This window comes from Lissotriton helveticus, chromosome 9, assembly GCF_964261635.1.
Source record: "Lissotriton helveticus chromosome 9, aLisHel1.1, whole genome shotgun sequence".
Classification (NCBI taxonomy): domain Eukaryota; kingdom Metazoa; phylum Chordata; class Amphibia; order Caudata; family Salamandridae; genus Lissotriton; species Lissotriton helveticus.
The window spans coordinates 405,385,898-405,408,310 of NC_136070.1; the positions used below are offsets into that span (position 1 = coordinate 405,385,898).

Here is a 22,413-nt window from a genome sequence, read left to right on the forward strand (position 1 = left end):
CTTTTTCCTAAACTGCAGAAGTTCATTAGTGGCCCTAATCTCGAGGGGGAGAGGGTTCCAGAGTCTGACGGCAGTCACCTGAAAGGATCTACCACCAGCTCTGCCCTTCCTAAATCTAGGAACGACTACCAGTTTAGCATCCGATGAACGGAGGTGTCTGGAGGGAGTGTACCAGACAAACTTGGACCTTAAAGGGGCTGGGCCGCATCCGTGGAGAGCCCTGAACACTATACAGAGGGCTTTAAATTGGATCCTTTGTCTAAGAGGAAGCCAATGTAATTGTGCCAGGGCGAAAGGTCCGTGAGATCTCCTAGGCAGCCCCAATGCCAATTTAGCCGCCGCAGATTGGACCCTTTGGAGTCTGTCCAGTAGATACTCAGGGGACCCGAGCAGGAGGGCGTTACAATAGTCCAACCTGCTCAAGATGGTACATCTAACCACTTGTGCACGGGCATGGAGGGGTAAGAGGGGCAGAACCTTCCTGAGTGAGCGAAGGATGGCAAAACAGCCGGCCAATGTTTTCTGTACGTGAGTGTCCATACTGAGCCAGTGGTTCAGCATGACTCCTAGGCTGCGGACGAAGTCCGCAGGCCGAACGGTGGAGCCGGATTCCGGGGGCCAGAAATTGTTGGGAAACGGACGAGGGATCCTTGTTCCAGCACTAAAGAGCACTTCAGTTTTCCCGGCATTAAACTGAAGCGAGTTAGCCTTCAACCAGCTTGCCGTAGTCCTTAAGCAGTTATGTAGGACCTCCACAGAGATAGATTCCTCTCCTTCCAAGGAGAGGATCATCTGCGTGTCATCGGCATAGTTAACAATTCGAATTCGATGTATGGGTTGTGCATGTTATAGCACTCTCGTAACTCTTAAAGCTGATTTGCATTTCCGCTTTCTATCCATGCTGAGCGTGATTTTATATTGTGTATAGTGTGCTGTGCGCTCTGTCTATTCTGTGTTTGCTTCTTGTGTTTGTTTCTAGCTTGTATCGTCCTTCCCACCAGTGGTTACGGATTCCTGGCTGTTCTGAATGAACTACTGTTTCTGTGAAAACTTCATTAATTACCAACAACTTGTGGTAAAATCTGGTCAGAAATCTCTCTTTCCAGAGGTCTGTATTACCCAGCTTCGTACCTTAGGGTGCACTTTTAGTGCTGCTAATCTCCATAATGTTTTGGTCCTGGTCAGAAACCACTCCAATAGGGAGTCTGTAAAATGATCACCCATTTCTATAGTATTTCACTAATAGTCTTGTGCTGGTTTTAGTGATCAATCAAAAATATCATGTGATTTGGGGCAAGTGACTTTATCTCCACATGCCTCAAGATGTAAATAATGTCTAATGCAAATATTCATAAAACAGCTATACATTGTTCAGTCTAGTATGGCCCCAATTCCATAATCACCTGGTTTCCTGTCGAAGCTCCTTGTTAACATTTACCTTGTGAGCAACACTGACAGCTACAACCTAGGTACCATATAAACGCAGATGAAATCCAGATACACTCCAGGGTACGCAAGCAAACATATATTCAGTAGCACATCATCACTGTAGCACCCAGGATAATGTGCTGCATGGCTAAATGCTTAAAAGATTCCAAAGGTGAGACCTATTGGCTATGCCAAAGCTTGTTTTATCTTAGTGTATTTTAAGGGAGGCGTAGCCTCTCTTCTGCATGTACTGGAGTTTGCCAGTAGTGTTCGACCTGAATTCTTTCTCAATGCTCCACAGGTGTCAGACTTAGCTCCAGATCCCATGAAGACAGAGGAATTCTATGGGGCTCAGAAGGCCTTTTTAGATCTTTAAGAGCAGAATGATGGACTCTTGAGTGGTCAAGACCAGCGTATTTTCATTCCATTTATGTGCATTTGTCCCTTAATAACCACATGCTATCTAATAGTGTAAACTTGCAAGAAATTCTTAACAGTGAGAAATTGAAATTTTCAACAGTGACCCATGTCTTCTTTAACTTAGAGTCTGCTTGGATAAGTAGATTCATATGGCAATGTGCCTGCAGCTGTTGGGGATCAGTGTATTCCGCTAAACGAGAAAGACTGATATTTAAAGAAGTGAACTCTCTGATTTGAGGGCGCCATTGCTTGTATTGTTATAGACAATACTTGTATACTTATTGGTTATAGTTTGGAAATAAGTGAAGAGAGCATGCATCTCTCCAGTGTACCGTATTGTTCTGGCGTTATTGGAATGGGGAGAGACAGAAAAAAAGTATTAATGTTGTACATTACAATTCTCTGTTGCCAGTGACGTCAGGAATCGTGGCCTTTACAGGAGTTGCTATCTACAGTCCCTATCCCTGCATGACTTACTAAATCTCTTAACTGTTCCCTTGTTGTTTAGCCCTGATCAGAATGACTGGCTTTAAAAAGCACGGGCGCATCTTGAATTAAAAAAAAAAAGTATTTATTATTTTGCTTTTGTTGGCGCTTTGGATATAGTTTGTACAAATTATAGCAGTAAACTACTTTATCTACCTTCTACTCCAGTGTGTTTGTCAATTTATGGAGACATTTCTGAAAATATAATTTTACTGGCATTGCCTTTTTATACAGGTACGATTAATAAAAAGTTGACTATTTCGCTGAAGTATTTCCAAAATATCCATAAGTAAAAAACAAGTCAGTGAAGGGTGCACATTGGAGATCGTTCACATGCGCTTCTTTGCCATTATTAGTTTCACCACTTGGATACTTGTATTCCACTTGTTGAAATGGAGTCTGTAGATCATTTAAGTCACTGATGCTGCATTGCCAGTGGTTTGCAGGCCGAACCTATCGCCTTAAATTCTGAGGGAGTCTCATTTTTTGGTCAAGAAGCAGAACATATGCAAATGAGCAATTACCACAGAATCAATTTTGTATTGCACTTCTTTGCAGCTTTAGCAGATTCATGTCACTGATAACAGCTGTGTTGTAATTCTTCAAGTAAATAGTGCTAATTTTATCGACCTCAGAAGGATGAAAGGCTGAGTAAACACACTGGGATTAGTAAGTGTGAACACATTTAAACGCATGGCATTTCAGAGGAGGTATTCGTTCACCAAGCCAGCATAAACGTTTGCACAAAATTGCATTCAGATACAAATCACATTTACCTCGCACCTTAAAGAAAACACATTGCCAAAAGTGGAAAATAATCCTAATATCCTAAAAAGTATGGCCAGTTGCACTAAAACCAGGGGCCTATGGCAGACGTCCAAAGGGTTTGTTGCTCTGTTACATTCCTGATTTCTCATTGCATTGACATAGTCTAGTAAAAGACAGAAAATATCTTGCTACCTTTATATTGTTGGTGATGTTCGCAGAATGTGGCGTTCAAAGCATGAATCAGACAGTGGGCCCCAACTCATTTTTTCCACAAGTGAAAAAGAAATACGGTGGTAAATGCATGCCCTCTTTGATCAAAGATTGCTCTCTCAGTCTCAAAGACACACGCCTAGTGCTGTCAGGACACAATGTTTCATTTTTTTTGTTGGTGATGTTTGTGCTTAAAATACATTTTAATGATCCTCAAAGAATCATGAGAGCTTGGAGGTTCCCCTTTTCATGGCGATTTTTTAAAGATCTAAGCTCCATGAAACCTTCAGTTTTCAATCATTATTCCCTGAGATTCAACAGAGGTTTGTTTACAATATGCAGAGGTGACTACAAACAATTAAAGTTCTCATTAAATGTCAGCGTGACATGTCTGAAGTTATTTTGTGGCCACCCAAGCGAATTTATATCTCTGCGTGCATGTTGCCTGAGTTGTGAAAAAGGGGCCCGTAAATTGCAAATGGCTGACTTCTCTGGTCCCAGTTATGCTTGCAAATTAAAGCTCATTGAGAAATTTGAGACCCTTCTCTTCCAGGGGCTTAAAACTACCGGCTAAAAAGAAGAACAGCTAATGTATGGTCATGAGAAATGTTCTTATTCTATAGCACTTGACACTGCAGATGTAGTTTATTCATATCTTGTTGGTCAACGCATGGTATGTGCCCTAAATGCACAAACAAACCAGTTCAATCAATGTAGCATGCTCTCAATAATCAAGATGTTATATTGTTTCAATGCACCATGCAAAATGGCCATATATGAAGCGACTCTGACTTGGACAATGGATGGTGGCCTAAAGGGGGGTGAACGCAAAAGGTGGTGCAATAAACATTTGACAGATGGGTACATTTTCGAATTGTAGAACTCGAAGAACTAACAAAATGGTGCATTGCATACATTTTTGTTATATTGCCTAACTCACTCCAATAATGAGAAGTGCATTAAGATGAGCAATTGTGATTGGTTGTACTCGAGATTTAACATTTTTCCTACGTTAGTCAGTTGCTACTTATCTGTAATGTTTATACTCTCCCGCCAAAGAGAGTCATCTCGAGGCTTATCAGGTCAACATTTGAGGAGACCACATTTTAGCTCATTTAGTCACAGCATGCGCCACAACCTATCCGTGTTCCCCAGCCCAATACACCTGCATTTCTCTACATAGCCCTGTTAGCGACCCACAAAATTGAAATAGTATTGTAGTACATTTGTTAACATTACCTCAGAAAGTTTATGGGCACTGTGGTATGCTTTGCTGCTCTGAAGCAGCTGAGAAGCTAGATTGCAGTCCTTTCTATAGAGCTCCTACAAAAAAACAAAAACAGAAAAAGGACTGTTTTTTAGTGCTTCAAGCTAAGCTAACGTTTTAATAAAATGTTTTAGGTGGTGCTCTTGTACCTTACATTGCACGAGTCTTTTATGTTTTAGTACATGCCTTAATTTTAATGCAAAAACATTATTTTCAGATTGTATGCAGAGAAGTTGACACCTCCTCCATCATACATTTAATGAGTGGGTTTGTAAAGAATTATACGTTTGCCTCTCAGAATGTTTTTTTCTTTAGAAAGTGAACCGTTTTGCAGGAGCTAACTGTAATATATTAAAGCGCAGAATAATCCATCTTTCTTTAATATGGCAGAGTACTTACCACATAAATTCTCAGCACCATAGGGTGAATAAAGCTGGGGTCAGATATCTTAGCCATTTGGCTTATGTGTGGACTTGGTTTCTAAACTATTGTTCAGACTCCTTTGGGAATGTAAGCCTACGTGTAAAGGCCGTAACACAGAAATCCTTCCATTACAAATGCTGACCTATTTTTTATTAAAAGTATACATGCAAACTCATTCAGTCAGAAAAGTGGTACATTTAGTAAGATATCTATACTTTTACTTTTCTTGAGCACAACGTATCCTAGGAAAGTATTCAGAGAAGGGCATCCGAAATGCTACAGCGGTAGGTAAGAATGTAGAGTTTGCTTAATTAAAATCATATGCAATTATACGATAAAACACATAAATCAACACGTCATGCACACCTAAAATGACATTTTTCATTTAAAATAAATAACATTAGTATAAGCACCAATTTGACTTGCAGAATAGTTTCGAGGCTCCTTGTAGTTTGCAAGAAGCCCACCTTTGTTGTAATAACCAATTTTCGGATTATTTGAATTTCAGATGTATTGCCCCACTCGTAATGAGTGAGGAGGGGATAGCTGCGAATCACATTTTTAACGAACTGGTTTCAGTGATTTACCAGTAATTAACTGCATTTTGTGTGCATCTTCAACGTACATATATGTTGGATAACGAGCACATCAGAAACAAGTTTTTAGGGCAAGTGAATTACTTTTTTTTCTTTCAATTTTTAAAACCTCTAATGAAAAATACTTCAACAATCATTCAATATTCCATCTGAAATAACCTAAAAAGATAAATATAAGTGCTGCTCAGGTGGGATATCGACTTTAAGCTTGCCTTTGTCCATGCACAACGCCCCCCTGTCTTTTGCCTATGTTCATGCTATAGAAATGCAATATATATACATACAAAGATGTTCTACCCGCTCTCCTCAACTGACAATAGTTAAATATATGATAGACAGAATATTGAAAAATGGATTTTCCAGCAAGAAGTACATCAGACGGGAGACCAATTACGATGTTTTGCGCAGTCTATCACATAGAATGTTTCAGGGTTAACAAGGTAATTCCTGCCACAAATGTGCTGTATGGCAGTAAATGCATGAGAGGAAGGAAACAGCTTTGGTGGACATTCTAAAACTGCTGGTTGCAAGCAATGTTGAAGAGGCGTGCATTGCTGTGTGTTTCTGAGGCAGGGATCAAGATATAATGCTGAATGCGTGGTGTGGGGAGAGACATTCTCTCCGACCCCAGAGACAAGCTCCACAATCAATGTGTTCCTATGACTTTTATCTTGCCATCCCTGAAATGCCAGGAGCGATGTTTCTTAATATACAACGGTTAGTAATTTACATCAGACTGAGATAGAAGTCCCATGCACGTGGTACATACTCCAAACTGCACTCCAAACTGGACGCCAAACTTTTCGCAATTGTGCACGGTCAAGAGCACAGACAAATACTGTGCCACTCTTAGTGCAGTCACACTAACATGTAGCTTATCCTGCTTCTGTTTGAGCATTTGCCAGATAGATGGAACCCACTCCATTTAGCATGTGCTTGATCAGCTGTATCTGCTTCAAGGGGTCCCAAATACCTCTGACAAAGGTTGAAAGGCAGCCTGCTGGTCGGATTCCAGGGATGTCTTTCTCATTTCTGCATGGTAACTGAAGAGGCAGCAGTGTTCTTCCAGGTCTACTTTGCCAGGCTGATAAATCTACAATTGAACTAATTGGTGACTTGGGTGATTGACCACTTCTCGTCAAAGCTCCCTTTAAAGGAGGTGTGGCCGAACCGCGGACCAAGATGGCCACATAGTGTTGGAGCGAGCTCCGCCGCAATCCCCAGGAAATACAGCCATCCCTGAGCCCACACGCCAAAATGCAGAACTGCGGCAGCATGAATACACTCCCCTAGTCACCCTGGCTGCAGTGACGCCACTCTGTATGGTATCGGAGGTCCGGAACCGTTGCGCCTCCGAGGTCCGTAGTGAGGCCTGCAACACACTGCCAAGCTGTGGACTCGATTGAAGCTCGAGCACCGTCTGGTGCCGTGGGCGGTGCTCCCTTAACTCTGGCGCGAAGGATCTCCATCGGGAACGGATGGAGTGGCTACACAACCCCAAGGCTTGTTGTACCTCGACTGGCACAGGCACCATGGAGCGGCCAGGATTTAGGTAGGTTGTCCCATCGGCAGGAGGTATGCCCACCCGCCCACCGGCCCGTGATCCAGGTCCCCATAGCGGAGGTGTGACATGCTGATCATACCTTTGCACCTGTTGGGAGACGAAACCCTTTTCTGTGAGTCCCCAGTTGAAGCGCGTACCCCACGTTGTGAACATCGCAACCTGAAAGGCTCTGCTGACACCTGCTAGGCGGCGCCCTTGTGGGCGACCGCGTTTGACTGAAGCAGGAGTATTATCTTCGGCACGGATTGGCACTCGGTAGGTGTACTTGCGGAATGACTGGATCAATTTCACCAGGTCAACCATGACACCATTTCCTTGTGGCCCCTTTCCAAGGCCATGGGCAGGGGGATCCAAAACAGCGGAAATTAAACTTAGAAATGGCTGGCGGCAGCACTGATTCTACGAGCATGTCACGAGGATGGCCAGTCCGGAACTGAAACGAGAAACACTATAAAAATGAAGCCGAGAGATATAACGGTCTCACCTCTCTCCCCACAGCAACCCGAAAATTGGAACTGGGCAGAAACAACACTCTTCCGTCCGGACGAAGAAGCCGGACCCTGTTTCTTTAACTGGGCTGAGTTTGCGGAAGGCCCTGCCCCCTGGAACGCCACAGAGTCAGACTCGCTAAAACCAGGAAGCGAGGAGAGGGAGGTGTGTCCTACACCCGAAGTAGAACGCGAAGGCGGAGAAGTTGCCGAGCTGAACAAGAGGAGACCGCTGAAGGAGAAAGCGAGCGGAGAAGATCCCAATCGCCGTACGACAGAACCAGGAGGCCAACGACACGGCGCATCGCCCAGCCACGCTTCAGGAGAAGCGTGGCTCACTCAGGTATGGGCGCGCATCTCGGGTTGGGCGGGGAAGAAGGGTTTTAAACCCCCGTAACTATCCCGGCAAGAAACTCAGTCACTCCCCTTTCCCGAGCACTACCAGCACGGAGTACCTGCCTGCTTGTTTGCTTATTGTTTGGTTTTGGGCAATGTGTGACTCCTCACTACCCTTCCCTTCCACTGATTATATTGGGACCACCGACTGAAACCAAGTCTTTTGTCTTTTCATTTTCCACATACTCCTGACCGGCGACTGGCCCCGTGAGCACCCTGGAGTGAAGAGAAGAGGAAAATCCCTACTGAGAGGGCGCCTATCCCCCGACAAGGAACAAGAAACCACCCAACCTTATTATAGACACAGCCCAAGGCGGAAAAAACTGTTAAAACCAATAAAATCTGGGTTAACAGCACTTAAAGTCTCCAAGAGTTCCTCTAAACAGTTAACAGAGCACCACAATGACAGAGGGAGGAGATCATACTACAGCCTCACCACAACCCCCCACACAAGGCACTGAGGCACTCCTGGTAGAACTTAAGGCGGGCTTTAGGGCACTGGATACTCGCTTCGACGTGCTTGACAAACGGCTGGACAAAATGGGGGCCAGACTGGTTCAGCATGATAAGAGACTTGACACCGCTGAAGGCAGAATCTCAGACTTGGAGGATGGCTCGGCCAAGGCTACTAAGCGGTTGGAGATGATGGAAGGCCTCCTAAAGAATATCGCCATAAAGAACGAGGACCTTGAAGCCAGGGGGAGACGCAATAACATTCTCATTATGGGAGTGCCTGAGTCAATGAATACAGGTCGACTGGATGGTTTTGTAAAAAGCCTTTCAATTGATTTATTTGGGGGGTAATCCTTCATTGCTACCTTTGTTGTGGAAAGGGAGCACAGGTTCCTCGGTCAATGACCTAACCCTGGCTATCCACCCCGGCCCATCATGACACGGCTTCTGAACTTTAAGGACAGGGACACTGCCTTGTGGATGGCACAAGAAAGGGGGTCGCTGGACTAGCAGGATTCCTCCATCTCCCTGTACCCTGAATTCACAGCAACGGTTCAAGAGGCCCGTCGAAAATTCGCAACAATCAAAATCACACTATGCAAGGCTGGACTAACATACGGAATGTTATACCCAGGCCGACTGAAGGTGGATGTAGACGGCAGGTTAAGGATTTTTTGATACACCGGCGGATGCACAAGAATTCCTCAGAATCGAAGCAAACACCAGGCTGCCAAGAAAATCACCCACGCCAGAGCATTCTCCCCGGATGCCGGACTCCGGCTCCAGTATGAAACTGTTTTCTGTGAGCTGAAAGACTCTGCCATTGCAACACTTTGATAAGTATTAAGTGGATTTACTTAATATTTCCATTTTTCTGCCGATCGTTACAGTATTGGACTCTGGGCACTGGCTGTGCTGAACTCATTTTTATTACATGTTTAAGTTTCCGGGGATAAGGCGGAGCGTTGCCTCTCCCCCAATGCATTTGCCCATTTCTTGGTATGTTCACACTTGGTAACAGTGATTTTTGCTCTAGACTTCTATTGGGATTTGGGATTTCCCCTAGGTCGAGAATGAGGAGATGGGTGGGTGGGTGGCATGCAGGTGTTTCTTTAGTTGTATGGTATTATCTGCTCCTGACACGATTGGTTCACTATTACGTACCATGTGCTATTATTTACATATTCATGCAATTTGTAGCTATGACCACTTGTGATGATGGTGGGTTGGCTCTCCACAGTCTCAGACATTAATTTCCTTACATGGAATGTGCGGGATTTGAACAATACCAGCAAGGGGAAACGTGTTAAATTATATGCAGCGCCATAAGGCCGACATTGTGTTTTTACAGGAAACCAATTTGTCTCCCACCTCACCTAACACATTTGCCTCCAGCTGGGGTGTGCAATGCTACTTCGCGAACTACAGTACTTATTCCAGGGGAACTGCCATTCTTATACATAAACGGTTGCCCTTCCAACTATACAACGCACATAACAATAGGGCAGGCCGCTTCACTTTAGTGACTGGAAAACTTATGGGTTGTAACATTGCTCTAATGTGTGTCTATGCGCCAAATGTGGATGACCCAGAGGTTTTCCACTCTCTGCAGGCCCTGTTGCTTCCCTTAGGCGCTGATTACATTTGTTTGGGGGTGACTTCAACCTTCTTCTGCGGCCAGAAATAGACAGTATGGCATATTCCCCAGCCGTAAAGCCCTGAGCCCTCCGGGTACTTGGTGACATTTGCGACTCTTTTGGACTGGTGATTATATGGCATGCATGTAGCCCGACCGAAAATGCATACATTCATTATTTGGCACCACACGACACTTGCCATGCATATCCGACTCCCTAGACCAGAGGGTAGTGAAAGACAGTGGAGGTTCCCGGGGCAGGCTCTAAACGATGCAGTATCCTCTGCAGAAATTCGGGAATCAATAGCGACATACTTTGATCTAAATGTGGGTTCGGTTAGTAAATGGGCGACCGTGTAGGAGGCATTCAAGGCGTACATAAGGGGGGAATGCATTCCAAACACACTGGGGGACTAAAGTCATTGAGAGGCACCATTGCTCGCATAGAGGACCGATTAAAGGTATTAGACGAAGAACAACTCAAACACCCAGACCCGGCTAATCAGGTCAGTCACCTGTTGCTACTGACAGCATTCAGGGAAGCTGCTGAAAGCGAAACACATTTTCTGGGGAAATATGCCACTGCCAGGCGGTATGGTGAGGGGGGATAGACCGGTACGCAGACTGGCGCAACTGTTGAGGCCTTGCTTGGAGAAAGCTTACATTACATTTATCCGTGCCGACAACGGGCAAGTTCACACAGACACAGCTGAGTTCAGGAATGAGTTCCTTCGGTACTACACCAGTTTATATACCACACGCATGATGCATGATGACGAAGACTGCAGGGCCTACTTGAATGAGATAGCTATGGAATGGCTAGAAGACTATATGCAGAAGTTCTTAGCAGAGCCATTTTCCAAAGAGGAAATAGCTAGCGCCTTAGAGGCCTTAAATGGTACTACGGCACCAGGGCTTGATGGCTTCACAGGCATATTTTACAAGCACTACAAAAATATACTTGCCCCAAACCTCCTTGAGGTATATAATGAAGCCCTGGAAAATAAATAATTACCTCCCACACTCCGTGAGGCAGTAATTGTCAGGCTTCCCAAACCTGGCAAGGACCCAATGAGCTGTGCTCTTATAGGCCGCTATCGCTTTTGAATTTGGACTATACATTTTGGCTAAAAGTATTGCGTTGAGACTGGCGTTACTCTTAGACAGCCTCATATCCCCGGTGCAGTCTGGCTTCGTTCCCCACAGATCCACAGCGCTAAATTTGCACACATTGTTTGCAGTGTTGCACAAAATTATGCAAGAGGTGCTGGAAGCTGCAGTCCTGCTAGATTCCTAAAAGGCATTCGACTCCTTAGAATGGCCTTTCATATGTGCCATGATGAGGAAACTAGGCATCCCTAAGGGATTTATTGACCTCACTGGTTTGCTTTACACCTTTCTGCAAGACTCCGCTTGAATGGCACGCTATCCACCCTGTTCGCTCTCACATGTGGCACTAGACAGGGATGCCCTTTATCTCCTTTACATTTCATACTGGCCCTTGACCCTCTGGTTCAACATTTTCAGGAAAACACCTTCACAGAGACATCCAGTTCAATACGGGCCCTCTCCTCATCTCGCTATAACCGGACGACATTGTACTATATTTCCGCCGCCCGCAAGACAATTTAGACCCCCTTATCAGAGAGATTCTTCACTTTGGTGGATATTCGGGACTGGGTATAAATTGGAACAAGTCCGAGCTACTCCCTTTAACGGTGGGAACCGCCGAAAGGGACTGCGAATTCCCGTTGCAATGGTGCCACGACTCGGTTAGATATCTGGTATCCAGATACATAGCAACGAGGAACAAATGGCCTGAATTATGGTTCAGCTATACCACAACCTTGAGGCTCAGATTGAACTTTGGATAAGGATCCCGCTCTCCATGTCCAGTAGAATTGTGCTGATGAAGATGATAGTTCTTCCGAAGTTCCTATACATTTTCCACAACATCCCCATCCCACTCCCAGACAGATTTTTTCAGACCCTCAGATCACACCTTATCAGGCTAGCATGGGGTGGCAAAAGACCTAGAATACGATGGGAAATCATGACTCTGCCATATGAAAGGGGGGGTTGGGTCCCCGGATTTTAGAATGTATTACCTAGTGGCACAGGGCAGCTTTACTCATTCATGGTATCATCCAGGTACCCATGGCTCGCTATTACAGAAGAGAAATTAGTTCTGCGAGTGCTTCGATCTCACTCCATGATAAAGTTTGGCGACCTGTTCCAGGGTAGGCATGTATTTGATAGTACTCGAGGGGGCATGGGAGCCGGATCAACCATGATGGATCAGTTTGTTTTCAGGAGGGTTCGCAGGGCACTGCGTGCCAAAATATCGGAACACCCACTAGAACCGCAGTCTGTCGCGCCTTTAACTATTTTAATATCTAACTCTGACGGGAGTCAAGTGATTTCAAGGTTATACAAGGCCAACTTGACTCTGGTCCAGAGCCACAACACCAAGATTCGAGCAGCCTGGGAGTGAGACCTGGGGCACTCCATCCTGGATGACCAGTGGGCTTTCTGCTGGTCACAGATTAGGGAGATCTCCCTTAACAGTAGGCATAAACTGAAACATTTTAAATATCTATGGCGGCCAAGCTTCACGCTATTGGCCCGGCCTCACAATTGCCGGAAATGTGGAAACCCATACGCTGATTTTTCCCATCTGATGTGGACTTGCCCCAAGATTGGGGAGTTCTGGACAGCCATTTTCAGAATAATATTCCGGATGGCATTGTTGGAAATATACCTCACCCCTGAGGTTGCACTCCTGGCATATGCATACAATATGCCAAAGAAACTACGCAAGTTCATTGCGCTGGTGCTGCTCTTGGCCAAGAGCGAGATGGCTAATAGATGGGGCAGCAGAATTCTCCCTACAACAGATGCATGACTTGCTAGTCTTACTTTTTGCAACACAAACTGTAAACTGTACGCCACATTGCTCCCACCCAGGTCCCAACCGAATGATATATGGGGTCAGCTCAAGACATACTTGCAGAACTTGGAGTCCGTCACCCCTAGCCACACACCTGATGGAATAGTTCCGACCATAGTTGGATGAAATGTAAGATGTAATACAGAGACTTCAGGCTAATAATGAGGATGAGGTCATGGACATTGTAGGATGATGTGTCAAAGGAAGACTATCACGTAATGGTCAGAAATTGTATATTTTATTTAGCTCTACTGCATATTCTGTATGTGACTTGGCAGGGTGGTACCATACTGTTAAAATGTTTGTGAATGAACAACTTGAAGATGACATTTTGATATGTATATGTCGGAAAATGATAAATAAAGTGTTAAAAAGCTATCTTTTAAGAACACAAATTGTAGGCTACCTACTGAATATTATACATGGCTCAGGAGGAGAGGCTGCCTTGATGCTTCCACTGGTTTAGGGCTGTTTAGTAAGGCCATTTCCTATATGAATACTTTGAAAAAATTACCCTTTTTGTATGCCTCCTATTTTTCTGCCTTAACGACTCTGTGCTTTACCACTGCTAAACAGTAGTAATGGATATCTTTTCCCCCCATAAAATGTGCTTTACTGTGGAACTCTCTGTTCGGACCATTTAACCGGTATATTAATTTACTGTAATTGGTGCCTAAAATGCAAGGTAATGTAAGGGTAGGGAAATTCTATTTTTATATATTCATAAGCCACTCTTCAAGTTTGCCTTGTCAGGTTGCAGGGAAGGGTGTCAATATATAAAATAAGGCACACTACATATTGGGGTTAGTTTGCTCTCTCAGTCAAATGAAATCCCAAATCTATTTGACTGTGTATTCTTTGCCAGACTTTTCCCTGAAAAGGCCTAGATGGGATTAAAATCTTTATTTCCTATCTCTATCTGGGTAAATGTTGTGTGACGAGGGGGACCCGGATGCGGGGCCCCCTGGCCTGCCTTTTAATGTGTCTCCTCTCTTTGTGCAGCACACGGAGTCCTGGAAAACCCCCAACGTCAGCAGTTGCCGGCCCGGGTTGAAAACACTGCATCCCTGCACCTTTAAGTGGGCGGAGCCGGACTTGGGACACACCCCCGGCACAGAGGTAAAACCCATCCCTGAATCCACACAGGTGTGCGAGACACCCGGAGGAGGCAGAGGAGACTGGTGGCGAGAGTGGAGCGAGAGCGAAGCAGAGTGGGATTTGAGCGAACAGGAAGATCGGAGGACGGAGGAGGAGTACAAGCAGGAAGATCGGAGGACGGAGGAAGAGTACCCGCAGGAGGAGCGGAGGTCGGAGGAACCGAGGGCAGAGACGCCGAGGTCGGAGAAGCTGGGAGACCGTGACGGCAGCTACTACATCAAGCCAGGAGGCCAACGGGATAACGCATCGCCCAGCCACACTTCCCGCGAAGTGTGGCTTGACCAGGTACGGTCCAGATTCAGCGGGTGGGCGGGCATTAGAAGGAGCAAGCCACCCTGAGGTCACGCACATCCCACCTTCGGCACAAACCCCCCCCCCTCACTGACCCCCGACACTCGTTCAGGGTATTGGAGTGCACGTGTGAAGTCCTCACCCCTTTTTCCCTTCACCGAGTCCTAGGTTAAGGACAGACTGACTCAGACTTGTTATTTTTCCTTTGCCGGTATCGAGAGGCTATCGAGACGGCGGAGAGACGGCCTACAACTCCCAGGAGGCAGTGGGAACGGCGGCCGGGAGCAGGAAAAACCACGACGGAGGAAACGGAAACACCACTCCCTTTCTACAGAGTGCCTGTTCAAAAACAAAGACTGTATAAAACAATAAAAGCATCCTTACCCAGAGTTCCTGTGTCGGTCAACCTTTTTGACAAACCTCCCGAAACCCCACAAGTGGTGGAGAATGCGGGCAGTTTAGAAGACTCCATCCGGGACACAACGATGGATGAGATGATACAGGCACTCGTGAAAGGCCAAGAGCAACTAGCGTGGGCAGTGGAACAACAACTCGCCGCCGCCCAATTGGACCGGGACACCTTTCGCAACACGGTAGTGTCGCAGCTGGAGGGTATGCGGGTTACAGGCGACCCAGCCGGCGTTCATGCACGAGAGAGTCGCCCCCCCAACCCCACCGGGCATTTCGCTGCAGAAATACATCACCGGCGAGGATCCGGATGCGTTCTTAACAAACTTTGAGAGGGTGGCATTGGCGTGTGGATGGCCCGTGGAGAAATGGGCATTTTTTTTGGCTCCCTTGTTGTGCGGTGAGGCACAAGCGGCCTATCAGGTTGCCAACGGAAACGGCCAGACGCCGTATGGACTGATCAAAACCATTATCCTAGACCATCTGGGTTTGGACGCGGAGGCGTATCGGGTACGCTTCCGTAAAGAAAGGGGGCAAGCTGGTGACAACCCTAAAACCTTGTTCTTCCGCCTGAAGACAGCCGCAGACAAGTGGCTTACCCCGACAACAAGCACCAAAGAGCAGATCATGGACAGGATTTACCTGGAGCAATACCTCAAAGCCCTCCCCTACGGGACACAACGATGGCTCCGCCAACACTCCAACCTGTCCACCGCCCAGGCAATGGAAATGGCGGCCACGTATGCCCGTGCGCAGCCAAGGCTACATAACACTGAACCAGAAAAACCGATCAAACCTCCTCCTAGGCCAGATCGATGGATGAGAGCACCCCCTGGGCTACCCATCCCACCTCCCAGACCGCTGGCAGCAGAACAACCCCCCTTCCGGGGTCCGCAGTGTTTTGACTGTGGGATGTGGGGGCACATAGCTCGTCTCTGCCCCCAGAAACGGGCCCCGGGAGAACCCATGGACATCAACTACTTGCCCAAGGCAGTCATGTATTCGGCGGAGCTAGGCGGAGCATACCACGTGAGTGTTACTGTCAATGGGATGCTGGTTAGGGCTCTCCTAGATTCGGGGTGCAAGCAGTAAATGTAAATGTAAATGTAGTTGAGTCCGTGATCCAGGGTTGCTTCGTGAAGCCCCTTCAGGTAATGCCGGACGCAGTAGTGTTTATAAAATGTGTGCACGGTGATGTGAAGGAATACCCGGTAGCTTATCTCCCCATTGGAGTAGAGGGAAAAGACACGATGGTTGTGAAAGTGGGGGTTCTGAACTCCCTTCCCGAACATCTGATCTTGGGTACAGACAATCCCCATTTTCTTGACCTCTTCAAAGACCGTATGCAATGGGAGGGTAGAGACAATGCAGCCGTTTCTACGCTACTATCTACGGGTCCCTGGGAGGGCGATAGGTCTTTCCGCTTTGCGCAGGCCAACGATACATCTCTGTTCAATGCCTGGGAACAAGCCCACAGCGATCCAAACACCACGCCTAACAGATATCCGCGCTTTTTGATTAAAGACGACCTCCTATACCGACAAGCCAACCAGGAGGATCCCATGCAGTTGCTGGTGCCAACCTGTTTTCGAGAACAGATTATGTTCTATGCCCATACCCATTTACTAGCAGGGCATATCTGGAGTGAAAAAACAACTCAAAATGTGCTCCGGAACTTTTATTGGCCTGGAATATACCACGATATCAAAGTGCACTGTCAGTCTTGTGACCTTTGTCAGAGGAAAAACACCCAGAGACATCCAGCGGTACCACTGCAACCTCTGCCTGTAATCGGAACCCCTTTCGAGAGAGTGGGCATGGACCTGATCGGTCCGTTGCCACCGACCAAAAGGGGGTACAAATACGCTCTAGTCATAGTGGACTACGCCACCCGTTTCCCGGAGGCATTTCCCCTGAAGACACCAACCTCTCGAAACATAGCGGATAAATTCATGGAGTTGTTCTCACGCGTGGGGTTTCCCAAAGAAATCCTAACGGACCAAGGGACCCCGTTCATGTCTAAGGTCATGAAGGAAGTATGCCAGCTGCTAGGACTTCACCAGATCAAGACCTCGGTGTATCATCCCCAGACGGATGGTCTGGTAGAGCGATACAACGGAACACTAAAAGCCATACTAAAGAAAATGCTGTCCGTGAACAACACTGATTGGGACTCACTACTGCCTCTGGCCCTTTATGTCATCCGCGGTCAGAGACAAAGCAGTCTAGGGTGCTCGGCGTTTGAGATGCTGTATGGAAGACAACCCAGGAGTCTCCTAGACATGACTAAAGAAGTCTGGGAGACAGAACAGACGGGAGAAACCCGAAACCTGTTGGAATACAGCACGAACCTGAAGAACAAACTGGGAAAAATCAGAGAACTCGCTTTTACCAACCTCGAAGAAAGCCAAAGACAACAACAGGTTCATTATAATAAAGGAAAGAGATGGAGAACGCTCCTTGTGGGTGACTGGGCCCTGGTACTGCTGCCCTCGACTGCCAAGAAATTCCAAAACGAATGGCAGGGCCCCTATGAAGTCATAGAGACCATCGGGAAGACCACCTATCGCCTACGACTCAATGGGAGGAAAACCCAAATATTTCACATAAACCCTTTAAAGAAATGGCTGGGACCGAAACCGGTGGCGGCCCACCTGGTAACCCCGATTGAGACTTCCACGAAGACCACTCTTGGGGATCTGGTGATTAACGACGAGCTGTATCTGAACGAGCAGGAGGGATTACAAAACACCCTACGCCCGTTTGCCCCTATCTTTTCCGACCGTCCCGGCATGACCACACTAGCAGAGCACCGGATCGAGACTCCCGTCGGAACCACTGTCAAACAACGTCCATACCGGATACCCGCTGCCAAGAGGGAAGCTAAAGGGAGAGAAGTAGACGAGATGCTGAAAATGGGCGTAATCAGACCGTCCAGGAGTGAGTGGTCCTCGCCCATAGTAATGGTGCCAAAACCGGACGGCAGTAGCCGGTTCTGTATGGACTTCCGGGCCTTAAACGCGGTATCCTCGTTCGACTCGTATCCGATCCCTCGGATCGATGAACTCATCGAAAAACTGGGGGAGGCCAAATACATAAGCACCCTAGACCTGACCAAAGGGTACTGGCAGGTACCCTTACGAGAAGAAGACCGAAAGAAGACAGCCTTCGCTACGCCGGACGGACTGTACGAGTTCAATGTCCTGCCCTTTGGCCTACATGGTGCCCCGGCCACCTTCCAGAGATTGATGAATCGGGTCTTAAGGGGGCACCACCGATACAGCTCAGCCTACCTTGACGACATCATCATTTTTAGTCCGTCTTGGGAAGAACACCTGCAACACCTACGGATCGTGCTTCAACAACTAAAAGACGCTGGACTCCACGTAAACTCGAAGAAATCCAGGATCGGATTCCAGAAGGTCAAATACCTAGGTTATCTCCTGGGACACGGGGCCATGGAGCCTCAAATTGAAAAAGTGAGGGCTATTGCTGACACCCCTTTTCCCAAAAACACCAAAGACATGCGGGCCTTCTTGGGTCTAGTGGGCTACTATCGGAGGTTCATTCCAGCGTTTTCAGATGTGGCTGCCCCGCTGACGGACACGTTAAAGAAACAGCAGAAAAGGGTGGATTACCACAGTCCCTCTCCTGCCATGTGGAACGCCTTCCAAACACTCAAAAAAGCCATCACAACGAGCCCGGTGTTGACATCCCCGGATTTTACAAAGCCCTTCATCCTGCATACTGATGCCTCAGACTTCGGCATCGGGCCGTTTTGTTTCAGGACACGGGGGTGGGTGGTGAAAAGCCCATCCTCTACATCAGCAGAAAGCTATTCCCAAGAGAGGTTCGATATCCGACCATCGAAAAAGAGTGCCTTGCCATACGTTGGGCGATTGACAAACTGAGGTATTACCTGGAGGGGCGTCCGTTCGTGTTATACACCGACCACGCCCCCCTTTTATGGATGAGCAGAAACATCTCCAACAATCCAAGGGTCATGAGGTGGTTCCTGGCCCTGCAGCCCTTTCGTTTCCAGGTCCGCCACAGGAAGGGGTCTGACAATGTCAATGCGGACTTCCTGTCCAGGTTTCCTCTCCCCGATCGGGAGAATCCCAGGGGGGAGGTGTGTGACGAGGGGGACCCGGATGCGGGGCCCCCTGGCCTGCCTTTTAATGTGTCTCCTCTCTTTGTGCAGCACACGGAGTCCTGGAAAACCCCCGACGTCAGCAGTTGCCGGCCCGGGTTGAAAACACTGCATCCCTGCACCTTTAAGTGGGCGGAGCCGGACTTGGGACACACCCCCGGCACAGAGGTAAAACCCATCCCTGAATCCACACAGGTGTGCGAGACACCCGAAGGAGGCGGAGGAGACTGGTGGCGAGAGTGGAGCGAGAGCGAAGCAGAGTGGGATTTGCGCGAACAGGAAGATCGGAGGACGGAGGAGGAGTACAAGCAGGAAGATCGGAGGACGGAGGAAGAGTACCCGCAGGAGGAGCGGAGGTCGGAGGAACCGAGGGCAGAGACGCCGAGGTCGGAGAAGCTGGGAGACCGTGACGGCAGCTACTACATCAAGCCAGGAGGCCAACGGGATAACGCATCGCCCAGCCACACTTCCCGCGAAGTGTGGCTTGACCAGGTACGGTCCAGATTCAGCGGGTGGGCAGGCATTAGAAGGAGCAAGCCACCCTGAGGTCACGCACATCCCACCCTCGGCACAAAACCCCCCCCCCTCACTGACCCCCGACACTCGTTCAGGGTATTGGAGTGCACGTGTGAAGTCCTCACCCCTTTTTCCCTTCACCGAGTCCTAGGTTAAGGACAGACTGACTCAGACTTGTTATTTTTCCTTTGCCGGTATCGAGAGGCTATCGAGACGGCGGAGAGACGGCCTACAACTCCCAGGAGGCAGTGGGAACGGCGGCTGGGAGCAGGAAAAACCACGACGGAGGAAACGGAAACACCACTCCCTTTCTACAGAGTGCCTGTTCAAAAACGAAGACTGTATAAAACAATAAAAGCATCCTTACCCAGAGTTCCTGTGTCGGTCAACCTTTTTGACAAACCTCCCGAAACCCCACATGTTAAAACAATGCTTCAAAGTTATTTCTTCCTTTATTGTCAAAATCTGATCAAAAACTGAAATCAGGTTTTTGATAGCTTGATTCAAAAAGTAACGTTATAAAAATGAACTTTGTGCTGCCAGAGCCAAAAGTGGCCTAAAGCAGTGTTGCTACTCAGCCCCTCCAGAGCTACTAGAGGCATCCTTGCTGGGAGAAGTAAGGACTCTAGCTAAGAGGAAAATAGCCTATCTCTGATCGCAGGGAAGTAACTGCTCACAAATTAGCAGGCAGTATTAATTATCTAGGATGTGATAAGAACAATTGGAAGAAAAAAGGGTAACTTTAGCACCACCAATTTTGACTTGGACTTGCTAAGGAGGGATTCTTCTCCTCATTTCCAAGGCCCTGCTAGACAGTTGGGCTCCAGCAACAGCAGGGAAGAAAACCAGTTTCACCCTGTCAGATGGAAAGAAAGCCTATCTAAATAGGGGTGTGGCTAAGGAACTAAAGTCAGGCCTGCCTGTTGGCAGATGGATTCCGCCATATTAAAACAGGGGCTCCAGTGTAAATTCTAGCTAGGCAAAGAAGAAGTGCTGCAAAAGGAGGTGGAGGACTCAAAAAAAATAGTTAGGACTGGATGCAGATTTTTTTCCAATAACCAGCTGAGGCACAGGATAAATCTAGTACCTCAGCCATAACCTCCTGGGAACATTCATGGACCTTGGAAGAATCCACCTAAAGGAGAAGGCCCTGTTTGAAGAAGACTCCACTCTCCTGCTGGAAGAAGAGGACTCTCTGGAGTACTCAAAGGATGCTGAATTCTGCCGACACAAAGGAGCTGAAACTGCTCTCTAAGTTTCAAGTGGTTAGCCTCCTGTTTGCCTGCTTTGGTGACACAAAAAGCTGAAGGGCTTCTAATGCCAAGTGGGCCCAGCTGACCACAGAGGACTGGCCTGACTAGTTAAGGGTGGCAGAACCGACTAGAAGGAACTATCCAAGCAATTGTAGAAAAGTGGGTCGTAGTCATTTTTTCATTGGGCTGGGACACAGTGCTGATGCTTGCCCAGGAAGGTCATCCCTAAGAGGGCAAGTGAACCAGCTTTGAACTGCTTGGAGATTTTGTTGTGTTGGAAACTGGTTTAGCTGGACCTCATGGCAAAGGTATCCTTCCTTGTGGAGACAGAAAAAAATTAAGTTGTCACAGTAACACAGTGACAACACCATAAAAAGATTTCACACCAGTTTAGAAGAATATATTATGATTTTATAAATAAAATAAGACCAAAATGACAAACCGTCAATGAGTAGAAGTCAAGATATGAATTTTAGCAGATTAAATATAAAAATAGCGCTTAGAAGCAATTAATGCCTATCTGGGATATTTGGTCATGCTGGGCCGGAGCAAAGTGAAGAGTTCAGGCCAACAGCAATGGAGCATGGGCTGAATAAAGGAACCATGCTTGGCCCACTGAACAAAATACCTTGTTGCAACAGGGAGATGCAGGGTGGAGGTGAGCGAAGTGTTGATGTCGATCCCCCAGTTCAGTTGATGCATCATTAATCTCCACACAATGATGGTGATGGCTGGGTCTGAAGACTACCAATGGACCAGGCACAGGAGGTGGGACTTTGATATCCCTAAGTCTCAAAACAGGAGCCAAGACAGCGAGCCCTTGGAGATCATTCTGGGTTCAAGCAAGTGTCCAGTTCTTCCTCAGCAGGGCCAGAGGGTAGCAGGCAGGAAGGCAGCATAGCAGAAACTCAGTTTTTCTAGAACAGCAGTCCAGTGGAGTGGCAGTCCTTGTAGCAGCACAGCAGCCCATCATGGCAGAGTTTATTTACAGTCCAAGAAGTATCTGATTTGGGGGGGGGTCAGTGACCCAGTACTGATACCCAGTTGTGCCTTTGAAGTGGAACTGACTTCGAATAGGGACTTTGAAGTGCACAGAAGTACTCCCTTCCCAGTCCTGGCTCCATACTCAGTACTGTGGGGTAGGCAACACTTTGGGTGGGGACAGGACACTGCCCATTCAGGTGTAAGTGCCAGTGCCTCCTTCCCATCCTACCCTTCCTTTGTATGTGGCTGTCTAGAGGGAATATATAAAGGCCAGCTGTCACCCACTCCAGACATGGAGTGGAGACAGGCTACAGAGTGCACAGGTCCAAATATTTCACACTGTTAACACTGTTTAATGTGAGGCTTGACAAACACTAGGACTGAGTGGTTGTTATTCCACCTCATTCCTTTTTTATCCACTAGCCTTCAATTCCTCTTACCCACACTTTTAAAGGGTCTTTTTACCTTCTTCTTTTTCTCTCTTTCTCTCTGTTCCTCCAGGTCAAATATGATGATAAGAAATAAACCCTGATTCCCCAGAAAATGAATGACAGTGCCGTCCTCCTGC

The 22,413-nt window shown here is 47.2% G+C and overlaps 1 protein-coding gene across 3 annotated transcripts in view; it reads right to left on the reverse strand.

The window, feature by feature from the left end:
- Positions 1 to 22,413, reverse strand: part of BEGAIN (brain enriched guanylate kinase associated) — a 951,845-nt gene that overhangs the window by 8,516 nt on the left and 920,916 nt on the right. For 2 of the 3 annotated variants that reach the window (XM_078662071.1, XM_078662069.1), the window contains one exon: positions 4,552 to 4,635. The exons of the other annotated variant lie outside the window; for it this stretch is intronic. In XM_078662071.1, coding sequence (XP_078518197.1) covers positions 4,552 to 4,635 — 84 coding nt within the window. The remainder of the gene's footprint in view (positions 1 to 4,551; positions 4,636 to 22,413) is intronic. 3 annotated transcript variants of the gene reach the window in all.